Source organism: Pteropus vampyrus, unplaced genomic scaffold (genome assembly GCF_000151845.1).
Source record: "Pteropus vampyrus isolate Shadow unplaced genomic scaffold, Pvam_2.0 Scaffold55, whole genome shotgun sequence".
Classification (NCBI taxonomy): Eukaryota; Metazoa; Chordata; class Mammalia; order Chiroptera; family Pteropodidae; genus Pteropus; species Pteropus vampyrus.
In genome coordinates this window covers 902,867-918,394 of record NW_011888836.1, presented here as the reverse complement: position 1 = coordinate 918,394, position 15,528 = coordinate 902,867, and the positions used below count along the sequence as shown (strand labels likewise).

Sequence of the window (15,528 nt, the reverse complement as noted above, 5' to 3'; positions counted from 1 at the left end):
TTAAGAGGTGAAAAGTTGGAAGAGTTTAAAACACCAATTAATTAGCTATTTATCTATGTTGATTTCAATGTATAGAGAAAGAGAAAGATATGTAGTTTTCTGTTAGTAGCAGTTCTGAAAAAAGTTAAATAAAATATGAGCTAATTTGAAAATTATCATCACAAGCTATGAATAATAGTCCTGTGGGATATGCTCTGCCAATCATCTACTCCATCAGGAAAGACAGATTTTGCTGAAATTGGAAATCTTTACAGATATGTTTTATAAGTCCTATAACTACTGTACAGGTACGGGATAAAAATAATAAGCATTTATATCTTGATTTTGGCATGAGTGTTCTTCTTGATGTGTGAAGAGATAAATGTTATAAGCTTCTGAGTGTCCCCTATTTACTCACAGTTAAAGCTTTTTGTGATTTTGGTATGAAATCACAGGATAAATTATTAAATATTCAAAAAAGGAAAGGGGGCAGGAAAAAAGAGGCAGGAGACATTTTTTTCTTCAACTAATATCTGAGTAGATTCATTCTTATGTTTCCTATCCACTATACTCATTGATCTACTATAGAAACTTCACCAAAGATTTAAAAATAATCTTGTAATAAGTGGTTTTTGGGTCCAATGAAATTTCTTACTCAATTGGTAAATAAATTTTATGCATAGAGTAGAACATAATGTAAATTATAAAAACTCCATAAATGACATTTGATACCTGATATTTTGCTGCATATATCGATCTGGGTCCTGAGCAGTAAACGTTGTTAACATGGTACCAGCATGAAGGCCTTCTTCTTGGCGAATGATCTTGGGATTTGGGGCAAAATAAGGGTTTTCATTCACATCAATAACTGTAACAGACACAGTTGCAGTTGATTGAGGTGGGTGCTGAATACCCTTGGCTAATGGCACTTGATTTTCTGCAGCAACAGTAAGGACAAACATCCTATTTGTTTCAAAGTCGATTGGCTGGGGAAAAAAAAAAGGGGAAACCATATTTTTGCAGGAAATAAGAATATCTGCATTCTGCAGTTTATTATTCCATCAACTCCTTTTCCAAAACATTAATTTTTTATTCACTACACCATAGGTTCCTCTCAAATTTTTGGAAAACATGCATTAGCATGGTCAATGATTGAATTATTTATCACAATTTATATAAGATATTTATAAATCTTAGGTACTTCAAATATTTATCTTCACAAAATAATGCATATTACTATTGTACTGATTGAATTTATTTAGCTACATCTAAAAACCTGATTTTTCTTAAGAACAGTATGGTTGACCAAAAATACTAAATAATCTGAGATCAAGTGAGAACAAGATGGTCTAGATCACACTCTCAAATACTGCTATAAAGACCTCTCCTCTCTAGGAAAGCTTTTGCCAGTCTGTGATAAATGAAGAAAACAAAAATTTTTTAAAAATGTAATTTTTTATAAAGCTAAACTTATTCTATTTAAAAGTATCATTCATAATTTGAATTACACATTTTAAAGAATACACACCCACACTTTTAAAAATTAATAGTGTTTGTAGGTAGAACAGTTTTTTTTTTTTTCTTTCCCTACCAAACTAAAACTCTGGCTATTTTCCAAAATAATTCTGGGTATTTTACTGATCTGAAAAATCCCAAATGTAAGAACAACAGTTTAGATAAAGACAATGCACAAATAACCCTTAAAGTAAATATTAACTTCCAAAGTTCCATTGAATCCTATTATCAACAGAAAAGTTATCAGGAGTCAAAAGTGAACAGACTGGACTTTCATTCTTACTTTCCAATGAACAGTCACCTTCTAGTGACTGTGTGGGAATAAAATGAAAAGAGAGCTTGGGGAGCTCTCATGCTGTCATAGGCAGTCTAGGAATGATCAAGAGCTGAAGCTAATGAGGAAGCCACATTACTGGCACAAATCGTGCCAGTTTCTTAACCTAGACCACCTCAAACCTTCAAACACATGTTTTTTCTTCCACTCTAAAATCCCTAATTCAATTTTCCTTTCTCAATTATTTTTAAGAAGACAGTAGAGAAGTCAGAAAGACAGAATTCTTTTGAGTTATTAGCCACCTGAAATATCCCAGATATAACATTTACTTATGCTAAATGATATGCATAGTTATAAGACCTTTAACGTGTATTACGCTTATTTATCCATCAGAACAACTCTATGACTTAGGTACTGTCATCATCCTCAATTTCTGCATGAGGGACCTGAGGTTTACAGAGGTTTAACCAACTTGCCATGGTCACACCACTACCAAGAGCCGAGTGGGGATTTGAACACAGGCGGTCGGGCACTGAGGCCTACGTTCTTGACCATCATGTTATGTTCAGAGATTTGGGAACCCCACCTCATGGGGAAAATTTCCACTCCACTCCTGCACATATATAACTTTTGGCAACTGACACCTCAGTGCACCTTTCTATTAAGGCCGATGTTTGGGCTCACTTACAAATCAAGAGTGTTGGGGTGGGAGGCAAGGAAGCAAATCTTTTCACTGGGTGGCTAAACAGAAGAGATGCTCCCTTTGAAGAGCTTTTACATTTGGACTTGTATTTATTACACTTGAAGATAACATCCCCTTTGCTTTCAGCACTGTTTTTTTTTCTTTTTTTTTTTGATAATTAAAGATCAGAAGACCAATTTCTTAGTCTTGAAAATAGCATTTAAAAACAGCAGTGTAAATTCAAATGCTTTTAAAAGCGTGGGATCTCTTCTTGCCTACTCATCCCAATTTACTTTCATGATATTCTCTGGTTTGTTCCCTATACCAATACTCTAATAGCAACCTGTAGACATGAGAATGGTAGGAGCGAGTGTCACCCCTAATAGCTGTCAACTGGTGATCCAAGCTTGAGGATGAACACACAATCGCACCAACGGTTAACAGTGTTGAAGGCCTTCCTGTCTTCAGATTAACACAGTTCAAACTGATTTTAAAACAATCATAATGTGAGAATATCTATGTTGGCCTTAGCCTCAACATAAACTAGAAAATAAATGTTGACTCCCCACAGTACATTAAACTCTAGATTCAGAGATGTTTGAGAGAAAACAGTCTTAAAATGGAGTGATAAACGAAGGGGGTAGGGGACATATATTGGTCACTTCAGAGTGGCCTTCAGCTCAATGGCCCGAGTTGCACTTACTTTTACCACAGTGACTAAGCCGTCGTTACTGTTTGGGTCGGTCTGAATGGCAAACCGCCCTGTTGGATCCCCACCGCTGATTCTGTACACTGCATTCCAGGCTGGTGTATGGGGCTGATCCTTATCAGTCACAGTTAGATTAGCTACTATGACATCCACCCTGTTTTCAGGAACTTCACCATAAAACTAGGAGAAAGAAAAACCTCCGTCAGAGGGGCAACATGGGCCAGTGAAGGACAGTGTGTCTCGATGACCATACCCCCCTGATTCTACTGCCCCATTAAATCTTTATTATCCCCACTAAACAAGGAGACCAGTAATGCAGGTAATTGCAGCATTTATGTTTGACTTTAAAAATACTGTAACTTTTTTCAGCAGTCAATTTTTTCCCCAAGTTACACCACTGTTTCATTGATATTAAAATTAGCATCCATTCGTGAGTATCTGGGTGATTAACAGGAGTTAGGAAGACAGAATTTGTCTGAGGAAAATAATTTTCCTCAGGATAATAATTATATGCTGACGAAGTAGTAAAAAGTCATGCAATTTATGTACCTGATAATTTTTATAAGTATTTTGTTAGAATAGCATGAAATTTTGAGGGGGCATTTCTTCCAGGCAGCATATTTTAACATCTTTATCAGTGGACTTGGTGACTAAGAGAAAACAAATTACTTTGGTGTCTTATTTAAAACCCTGGTTTAAGTGACAGAAAATGTCTGAATCAGTAGCAATTCTACAATTAGGTTAAGTAAGTTCTACCTCTATTTAATACATTTATTATTCATGACAAAACTTCTCAATAATAGACCACAGACCTAAAGTTCTGTGACTGACAGTCGGTACTTACTGTCATGGCAGTAAACTCTGGAGGATTGTCATTGACATCTGTCACCGTAATGACAGCCGTAGCTGTATTTGAAAGGCCGTACGTGGGATTGCCTTCTGTGTCTGTAGCTTGAATTATTAACGTATATTGTTGCACTTTCTAAAAAGACATAAAGATAACTTAAATGAAACTAATTCTTCAAGAAGACATAACAGTTGTTCCGCAAATGGCTCTTTATTACACACACAGAGTGCAGCATCGTTCATTCTGATTAACATTACTTGAAATTTCCGAAGTGGAGTTTACTTTAACTTGCAAAGCACAGGTCTGGTTTTTGTCTAGAGAGATTTAACTATGCAGTTCCACCTCTACTTGTGGAAAGAAATGCAGCGCAGATGTGTGAAATTGACAGCTAAGCTGAAACTTCCATCTGGTTTCAACCTTTCCTTTTCTTCTGAACTCAAAATAGTGATCAAGCATTTAAGTCCATTGGTTTGAATTTAATTTATCATATGTTAATTTTTAAGCAGTTTAGGATACTAAATATAATAAAGAATCTCGAGACAAGAGAAGAGAGAAGAAAACATGTAATTCACAATATGTTTTCCTTTTATATATATATATATATATATTTTAAGTAGGATTGCTTTTATATATATATATATATATATATATTTTAAGTAGGATTGCTGAATCAAAAAGTAGGCACATCAACAAATTTGGCACATACTTAAACACTGCCCTCTGAAAAGGCAGCGCCAAGGTCTACTCCCACCAACTATGCTTAAAACCTATTCCCTTGACAAAATGGGATATGATCCATCTATAATTTCTGCCAATCTTGACTCAAAAGTGGCATCTCGGCAAATTAATTCCATGTAATTAATAATCATTACATATGTTTATATGTTTGTTGGCATATATTCTTTCATATGCTCTTTCTATGATAACAGATTTGATATAATATTTTCTCCTAATTTCCATTTGTATATACTAGTCACAAGTATATTCACAAAGAGAGATATATTCTTAAAGTCAAAACCTTCATTAAAGGGTACATGTTTATATTCTTATTCCTGAAACATAGTAGGTATTTAATATTTGCATAGTCAGCGTACTGCTATTTGGGCATAACCCTCATTGTGTCCACAGACCTATAATGGGTATGGGAGCATTTACATGCAGACGATTATTATCAAATAGCCATCACTGCTTTCAAATTCCAGATGGCAGTTTTTAGAAGGCAGAGCCAAATTAAGATGTAACGTACCTAAAAGAAAATGTTGAGATTGTCTATAGCACTAGCTGACAAACTTTTACATTAGGAAAACCTAACCAAATCGAGTATCTAAAATCATCCATATTTTCTGAGGAAATTGGCACAGATAAAAAAGAGACTGTTTTCATAGATGTTAAAAGATTCTGAACGACACAACTCACTCCTTCATACAAAAATAAACTGTCACTGCAAAGTGCAGTTTTCCCTGATTCTAAATATAACTAACATTATGAATGGCCACGCTTAAGGGATTTCTGGAGCTTAGACAGAACCGACACAAATTGCAGCTTTTGATTTAGCTGTTAGTGGGAAGGGCAAGGAAAAAGAAAGGAGGAGGAAAAGCCAAACCTCGCACATTTGATTTTAAGTCTCTGTCCACCCAAATGCCAATCTCTAGCAGTTATTTATTTTAGTTTTCTTTTTTTGTCTTCTTACAAGAGAAAAAAACCATACTATTTTTAATTAAAAAAAAAAAACGAAAATAAAAACAAAAGAATAGTGCTGGTTGAGCCATTTTAAGTTTTCTTAACCCGTAATACCTCACCATAATGCTTATGTAGGCTAAAATATCTCTCAATGATTTCCTTTCCCAATCAAGAGTGTCATTTCAGCTTAATGCTCTCATGGTTAATGAGAGAATTTTGCAGGGCACTTAGTTTAGCCTCCCAGCTGAAAATAATGAAAATAAAAATTTATTGATATTCCATTTTTTTTGTTAGCTGCCATTTGAAAAAACAGGTTACCAGTCTCAAAAAAAAAAAGAAAAAAGAAAAAAGTGCTTTTTAAAGAAGATAAAAAATCCACACAGATATTATTTGTTAATGTTTACTCTACAAAGCCTTAAAATTATATAAGCACAGTACACGCAATTAACCATTGAGCTGAAATATTGGGATCAGTAGCTAATACCTGAAATTTCCTACTGCTTCAAGCTAGTCTTGAAATCTTTAAGTTACAAAAGAACGCTGTTATTTCTAAAATACAAAGTCTCTTCAAATAAAGAAATAACAACTTAATCTCCGTTTTCAAATGCCTGGTTGGTAAAATGCTCTTACATTCAGTAAGGAAGATATGACAGTCTATGTTTTAAATGAGCAAACTGTTTAGAGCTTCTTGCCTAATTTAGTCACTGGGCATTTGGTTCCAAATGACTGACATTTAAATTCCATAAGGATTTGACTTCCCACCCTCATAGTCCCACATCTGATCAAGGGGACTTTGCTTAAAAACACTTCCTCACCTCTTGTTCTAGAAGGCATACATTCATTTGCTTCCTGACAATCCTTCCCTCTCTTTCTTACCTATCTTACCAAGGCTATCACTTTTCATCCACTTAACCTCACATCTTGAACTTTTTGCATTTATTTTCAAATGCCAATCATTTCTCTACACCATTGCATTTGTCACTTCTCTACCTAAACTGGTGGTTCTTAACCAAGGAGATTTTGTCCACCTCCTCTCTTTCATCCAGGGGACATGTCCAATGTCCTGGGATATTTTTTGTTGTCAAAACTGGGGAGAGGGGTTACTACTGACATCTAATGGGTATTGGCCAGAGATGTTGCTAAACATCCTATGATGCACAGGACTGTCCCTCGCAGCAAAGGTTTATCCAATCCAAATATCAATAGAGCCAAAGTTGAGACATCCTGGCCTAGAATATCCTTTCCTCCATTCTGAGCCTAACAAATATGAAAATTAAAAGTGACCTCAGACATGACTTCTGAAAGTCCTTAAAGCAGAGAGCTGTTTGCATACTCAGGAAAGTCTTCTCATTGTTTCTAGTTTACATGGCTGTTATCAGTCCATATGTCTGTCTTTCCTTCTCCCCCAACCATGTACACACATACACACATTCCTTCCCAGGGCACTTGCTTTGTCAATGTTTATGTTGCTGGCATCCACATAATGCCTGACACAGGGCATGCCAAACAATAAATGCTTTTTAAAAAATATTTTTAAAAAATTAAAGTACAGTTGATATATAATATTAGTTTTGGATGTACATATAATGATTTGACATTTATATACCTTATTAAGTGATCACGATTAAGTCTAGTATCCATCTGTCACCATACAAAGTTGTTATGATATTGACTATATTACCTATGCTGTACATTACATCTTAGTGACTTAGTTATTTTATAATTAGAAGTTTGCATTTCTTATTCCCTTTCACCTTTCTTGCTCATCCCCCAACCTCCCTCCCACTCTGGCAACTATCAGTTTGGTCCCTGTATTATGAGTTTATTTCTGTTTTATTTGTTCTTTTTTCTTTTCTCTTTTTTTTTAAGATTCCATATAAAAATGAAATCATATGGTATTGGTGTTTATCTGACTTTCTTCACTCCATATAATAGCTTCAAGGTCCATCCATGTTGTCGTAAATGGCAAGATTTAACTCTTTATATGATTGGGTAATATTCCATTATATTACTCAATCATAAAAAAGAGTTAAATATGTATATACATACATATATATATCTATATATACACACATATTTAGATATATATATAAGTGTATATATAGATACATATATATGCATAAAGAAAATGTGATATATATATGTATGTATATATATGTGTGTATATATATATCACATTTTCTTTATGCATTCTTCTATTGATGGACACTTAGTTTGCTTCAATATTTTGGCTATTATAAATATGCTGCAATGAACACTGGGGCACATATATCTTTTCAAATTATTGTTTTCATTTTCTTCGGATAAATATGCAGAAGTGGAATTGCTGGGTCGTGTAGCAGTTCTATTTTTAAATTTCTGAGGAATCTCCACACTGTTTTCCATAGTTGTTGCACCAATTTACATTCTCACTAACAGTGCACAAGATTTCCCTCTTCTTTACATCCTCATCAACACTTATTACTTGTTAACTTTTTGCTTTTGAATTTGTGGTTGGATAGATGAATGGATGAGAAACTCTGAGTCTTGCGTTACATTATAAAAATCATTTCAGGTCTCAGAAAAACCATCTTCTTATTTACATGGCTAGCTATCATTTATTCATTAAAACATGTACTGGGAACAGAAACTAGCTCACTGTTTCCCAAACTTTTGTGATTCATATACCATCTTCCCAATTCTGTCACTCCTTATATTTCTATACCATGAGTCACTTACTATTTATCTTGACATTATCTCCCTTTTCAAAACCTAAATTTATTTAAAAGTACCATAAATGGAAAACTAGCATCACTTGCCATAAATAGAACTGTAAAAATAAACACTATACAATCCTTGTATTCTGGCAGTCTTTATCTGATGGAGTAGCTTGTGGTCTCTGGTTTTCTCTAGAGGCTCCCTGTGTGTATCAGTTAAAATTATTATACCTGTGTACTATACTTTCAAAACACTGAATTAGAGTGATATAAGTGAATGAAGAGGTGAGAACATTCCGTCATTCATTTGGCAAACATTAAATTAATGTCTAGTAGATGCCAGGCGATGTAGTATTTACTTAAATAAAATAATGAATAAAACCAGAGGTGGCTTTGCTGTCATTAGTGATGGAGACAGATATTACTGCCTCATGGGACCAAAGGTATAATGCAACTGCAGTAACAAGAACAGGAAAAAGTGATGCAAGGAACCTTTAATGGGGCACCTGAACCAGTTCTCAAAGCCTGAGAGAGGAATGAATGCAAGAGGTATTTTTGGGTTTAACTGAAGGAACTCGATGACTAAATATCAAGGTGGATTGATGGCAGTGTATGGTAAAGGTGAACAGATCATTATCTTGGGAAGCTGAAGAGAAGGTGGAACTAGTCACATGAAACTGGAAATTTATAAGGAATCACAGATTTAGGGAGACAATAGGTATGCTTTCGAATGTATTAGATTAGGAGGTAGACATTTAAATAATAATACCAGGAGTACTTACAAAGGAAGTACACGTTTGTGATGCTGTTCAAATTCTTAAATGCTAAGCCTCAGTTCACTCATTTGTGATATGGGTTGATAGTACTACCTACCTTATAAGTTTGAAGTATAAAATGTTTTTGAATGCTAACTATATGTTGACATTGTTCTACGGGCCTTGATAACAAAAAACGGTAATTATTAATTAGTATTTATTGAGACTGAGCACGAACTATGTGCCAGGCACAGTGCTAAGGACTATCTATTATCTCATTTAGTCCTCACAATAATCTTATAAGGAAGGTGGATTTTTTTTTAAATCTCCGTTTTACAGATGAGAAAATCGATGTTTAGGGAGGCAACCAAGCTTGGTTGCCCACTGACATCCAACCATAAGTAGCAGAGACATGATTTGAATCCAGGTCTCTCTGAGTTCAGAGTCTGTACCATTCATCACACTAATATATTCGTCCCTCCCATGAAAGTCAGAATATATGTGTGACATGTATGCATCTTGGATGGGGTAGGCAGGCAGAAATCCAGATTTTAAGGAAAGGTGAAAGAGTGAGAGTTGAGAAGTCAGTATGGGTTGCCTCTGAGGAGTCTGGTGTCGAAATGAAGGAGAAATTCTCACAACTTGTACATTTCTTCAGAGTTTCTTTTCAGAGTGCAAAGATGAAGAACACATTGGATTCTCTGAATATTGGAAGTAAAAATGCAGATATAATGTCTATGTAACATAGTCTTTGTATATCTAAAGGGATGCACAGACTATGTGGGTACCAAGGGGAGAGGGTGAGGACTAGCTATCAGAGAGTCAGGATTAACTTAGGAAAGAGATGGGAAAGGGATCTTCAGGCAGAGGAAACAGAAGAATATAAAACTTCAGATTTGTAGTGGGAATTGCATGTGGTTGTATGAGTGACTGGGCATCATTTGCTCATAAGTAAAGAGCAAGAAATTCTAGGAGGGTAGGTAGGCTAAAGGAGGTTTTGGGGCCAAGGTCTTAGAGGGTCTGGAATGCATGTTAAAGGAATCTGGCTTCATCCTATGGGTTGTGGAGAGCCATTTTACTAAAAGGTAGAATTAGCATGTTTGTAAATTATGAAAGAACCTGTGGAGTTTTTAGGACACAACCTGTAGAGAAGGAAAGACCAAGCCAACAGACAACAGAATAGTCTTCTGTTTATTCATGGTAGAACACAGAGTTGAGAGTACAAGTAAAAGGATTATTAGGCTTGAAAAACAGAAAGCATAATTCTTTCTTCACTACAAGAAAAATTATGATAAGGAGTAAAAGTAATAGTGCTCACCCAGTAGATGCTGAGGCTGGATTTATGATGGCAACAGCGACAAACAATAGCTAATATTTATTGGGCACTGTGCTAAATGTTTTATGTTTTGTGTTACATAATCCTTATAGCCATCCCACGAGGTAGGTCATATTATTATCCACACTTATAGATGTGGGAGCTGAGGTTTCAGGTTAATACACTGAAGGTCAAATAGCACATAATATATAAAGGCAGAATTCAAACCTAGTGAAGCAGGGGGGAATTCATCAGTAATCAGGAGATGGGCATAAATAGAAAAAGGTGGAGAAAAGAAGAAAACGCAGGAATAGGCACCACCAAGTAATGCAATAAGAAGTCAGGTGGAGATTAAAAAAAAAAAAAAATTGAAAACTATGATGTGTAGTGGTACAGCTTTAGGTCTGGAAAACCTTTAGAATTAATATTTTTTAAACCTGGAGATTAAAGGAAAATAAAAAGCTGACTCTTAGTAAGCATTTCGATGATTAGGAGTTCAATCACTTAAAGGTGTCATATATCCTGGGAGAATGATAACTGAAATTACTTTTAATGAAAAGAAAACTGTGAATTCTAATAGAAATAAAAGAATCTCAAGCTTCCATGAGGCCTGACGAAGACAGAATAATTTATCCCTGGCCTCAAGCAGAATTACCATAAACCATCTGAGATAGATACATTTTTCTACGTTAAATGACTTTTACAAAATAAAGATTTTCTATGATTTTCCCTAGTAACTCATTGTTGTATTTAATAATTTTACTGTCATGGAGCTATTTTTCATACTATATCTAACCCATGATTCTATAGTTTCAAATCCATTTCCACATTTGTTTTATTCAGGGGATCGCGAATAGCCGCTCCTGTCTACTATAAGATATACTTACCATGATTACGATCTGACTTCAAACTTTCATTCATCCTCTAAACTAAATACAGTCTCTTTGATTTTTAAATATGGTTGCTCTGCTTACTAAAACTATCTTTAATTCCCTATGCCTTTTTTTTTGGTCAGAAAACAGCCAGGCTAAATGTGATGGGAACGTTACTGTAGGAAAACAAGATGAAGTCCTATTTCTGTATCTTACAATGGAAGTGTGACTAAAGGAGAAATGTCACGATTGGGAGATGAGTTATACCTATGTAGTATGCGAGCAATCTGGCCCTCAAAAAAATATATAAAATATGGCATTCGTGCAAAGTTTATTGGCATTTAAGAATAATACTTCATATAGTAATGGAAAAGGTGAAAAAACATACATGTTCTGAATATCACTGAACCTAAAGTACTATTGCAAAAACTAAATTTCGGCAAGCTCTGATACAAAACATTCCTAGAAAAAAAATCATCGACGCCTGGAAGTTAGTAGGTACAATGAAATAAACATACATCCAACTCCTAAGTAAGGCTCTCAGCTCAGCTGTGAATAAAGTAATCTTGATTAGCTCACATTACTTCTATCACTATCTTGCATATGTAATTAATTGCAATAGTAATGTTTTCTTCGACGCAATTCAAGTGACTGCTACTAGGGCAAATAAAGTGTCACAAAAACCAACTCCTAAAATCCTTATCAATAATATTTATTATGGTAAGTATAATGTTTCCTTTTGATGTACATAATTTGAGGTCTCATTACTATAAAAGCTGGCTCAGCCAGAAATCTACAAAGCATGGATCCTTATGAGTTGGCACTTTGATAATTCACTCACACAATGGCTACTGATAGCCAATAATGACCTTGAGAATCTCTTAAGAAAATGGTAAGAACAGAATAAAGGAAAGGTGTATAAAAGATTCATTAGGGCTGGATTATTCAGAAAAGATATAAGCAGGGCTTTTATTGGAACATGAAGAACTGGAAGGTTCAAGATTAAGAAAAAGGCACAAGGTATTCCTGGTGGAAGGAATTATATGAACAAAAACAGAGATATATGTAAGAACACAGTGGGTTGAGGTCAGTCACAGTGAGATGATCATTTGGAATTAACTGAAACACCCATTCCCTCTCAGATTGTGATACTACAAAATATTTCAATATCATCAACATTTTATGCCTTTTCAACAAAACACTATACCAGAAGTGTGTTTATCATCATTTATAACTTGAAAGGCTTGTCAGTAGAATAAATGCAGTTACTAGTGTTCAAACTGTTAAATAAATTAATCTTAGAGTTAAGAGGCAAGTTCTAAAAAAGGAGATAATCTCCTTTTGTACTAAACCAGGCTCTCCACAGAGGCTACAAAAAATTTAATCACACACATATTATTTGTAGCCCCTTAAAAATATGAATGTTAATAATTATCTTAAATTTATAACATGTTATTTAGGCATTGTTTTTCACTTAATTTCTCACAAAAACCTTTGAATATAAGGGCAAACTGAGAAAATGACAATTTAAAAAATAAGATACCAGAGATATCTACTTAACTTACTCAATTACCATGTTAAATATTACATAGACTAGCAATGTAAGACTAGTAATGATTTATCCAGTAAATATATATCATTTAACCAATTTGTAGTTGTGTAGAAAAGAGTACAACAGATTTCTTAGTGAAAATGAACATTAAATAATTTTGTGGATATATTATTACCTGGAGATAAACTGTAAGTGACACAGTGCACCTTCAAGATTAAAAACAAATTTAAAGACAGTTTTTGGTTAGCTTACTTCTCTATCAAGTCCAGCCGCCACTGTGATAATATCACCAGTCTCATTGTTGATGGTAAACATGTTGGGCGAAGGGGTGCTTGGAGCCTGGGACAGGATTCTGTACCTCAACATCCCATTTAGGGTATTTGGATCATCAGCATCAATAGCAGTGACCGTCATCACATATGTTCCTAGACACAGTATACATGGAAAATGAATGGTCACCCTTCATTTCAGGGTCTCCTAAATAGAAGGTATATTTACCTTTTTGATCAATATTAATTTAACTTTTTCAAAACATTTAATCATTTAGACTCAATGAAAGACATTACTGATAAGAACAGTACTCTTTTAAAAATATAAAACATGGTTTAGATACTTTAAAGAAAAATTGTGAAAAATTCATACATTTATAGACTCAATTTTTCCATAACTCAGAAGACAAATTCATTGTACGAGTCAATGAAAAGATCATTTCAGACCTTCATTTATAGAAAATGCAAATAATAACTAATATAGATGCCATTAGCAATATATTTTATGGCTACTGATTCCTTCCCTCTGCCATATTTTTCTCTGTTATGCAATAATATCTAAAATGACATGCTGAGCATGGTTTTCCCCGGTGCCTAAGTCACTTTCTGAAAGTAAGCTGTGTGCATAATGATGAACACTCCATTTACTCAGGCCATAAGGAATTATTCCATGCATTACTGTTTTGGTACATTGAATCAGAGTTTGACACCGTGGTTCATTATTTCCTAGGAGATTAAATGAATACTGTAACAAACTCAGAGACTTCAATTTATTAGATATTTTGGAAAGGAAATCTAGAAAGCATTAGGATCAAATAAGTTCAAACTAGCTAGACAAACTGTAATTCAGAAGTAAAAGAAAAGTAGTTACTATTTAAGATGGTTTGTTTGGTAGGATATTAATAAGAACTGGATTACAAAATTTCCCATTTCTAGCTTACCTTTTTTGTGAGTACGCTAAGCTAGGTTCCATTTTAGAGCATTTACAGTTACTTCTGTCACTTCTACAGGGTACCTGTTTGCCCAAGAATTAACCAAGGCATGGTCACATTATTCAAATCTCTCGTCAGAGCTCGACACTTTAAACAAGACACCCTTTTTGAATATATGCCATCATTACATGCTTTTTTTTTTTTCCCAAAACTTTCTATGTAGTTGCTTGCTTGCTTGCTTTTAATGTTTCTCCCCTACTAGAATTTAAGCTTCGACAGGGCAGGAACTAGCTTGTCACTGCTGTATCCACGATGCCAAAACAGTGCCTAGCACACAGCACATACTCTATAAGCATTTGTTGAATGAACGAATGAATAAATTGTTAAAGCAATAAATTATGTTTCAGAATCTTGAGCCAAAATATTGACTGCAATGCAGTCTAACTCAAGATTCATGACATTTTCAAACCTTGCCTAGAAGGATGTTTTCAAGCTTACAGAACCACCACAGGTAGTATGCTCGCAAAATATCTTTACTTCTTGTGATCACTGAAAGTCTTTTATTTATGGGAGACTTTATGGAAGTTCATGGTCAATGCATAATAATTATATCTTTAATGGTTTATATTTGGCAATTTCTGTGAAGCAGTACATTTAATAAAGTTAGAAATAATAGAGGAAAAAGAAAATAATTTTTAAAAACCAAAAAACTTCCTCAGGCAAAAAACCCCAGTGTTTATTATCTTTAGAATATGTGTAGAAGGCTTGTGTTTTAGTAAGGATGCTTTGGTTTTACAGTGTTTTAAATGCCAAAAAAAAGCTACTCTGAAAATGTGACTCAGAAGGAGCCACAGATGGTTGAACTTCCCGCACAGCCCCTGTCCTCCCACTCCAGCTACCCCCCTCCCCACATCTCCTTCTTTTCTGAGGATACAGACAAATGTATTTGGACCAAGAAACAAATACCAGTTTAAAGCATAGTTGGTTATATCTATAAATTGGCTTACGCATAAAGGAGCTACATAAACTGGTGTAGATGAACGAGCACAAAGGTAATAGCACAATTTTAAATGTTGAGGTTTTTCAAAATTAAAAAAAAAACCGATATTATAGCTAATTAAATCTCTCTAAACACCAAATCATCTCAGGAAGGCTAGTAAAACATTTCCTTTTACCATCTTGACACCAATGGATTTTCTGGTCCATTGAATAGGCCTTTCTAGCCTTCCTATTCTACTGTGACTGAAGTCCAGTGTTTTCAGTACAAAATCTGACATCTTAGTCAAACATCACCTCACAATGGTGAGAAGCTTTTGGCAACTGCTGTTTCTAGGCTGGGTCACTTTCCATGACATGAGTTTAAAAGCAAGGGCTGCAGAAGACATTCGGGTCATCCAGAAGTAAATACCTAGTGTAGCCAAAGGACAGTAGCTTTTGGTTTTACACCACAG

At 34.7% G+C, this 15,528-nt stretch overlaps 1 protein-coding gene across 3 annotated transcripts in view; it reads right to left on the bottom strand.

Annotated features, from left to right (window-relative positions):
* The window catches only part of CDH2 (cadherin 2), a 197,157-nt gene that overhangs the window by 34,108 nt on the left and 147,521 nt on the right, over window positions 1-15,528 (bottom strand). For all 3 annotated transcript variants that reach the window (XM_011360390.2, XM_011360391.2, XM_023530796.1), the window contains 4 exons: window positions 13,129-13,301; window positions 4,004-4,141; window positions 3,154-3,339; window positions 712-965 (listed from right to left, as the gene is read on the bottom strand). In XM_011360390.2, coding sequence (XP_011358692.1) covers window positions 712-965; window positions 3,154-3,339; window positions 4,004-4,141; window positions 13,129-13,301 — 751 coding nt within the window. The remainder of the gene's footprint in view (window positions 1-711; window positions 966-3,153; window positions 3,340-4,003; window positions 4,142-13,128; window positions 13,302-15,528) is intronic.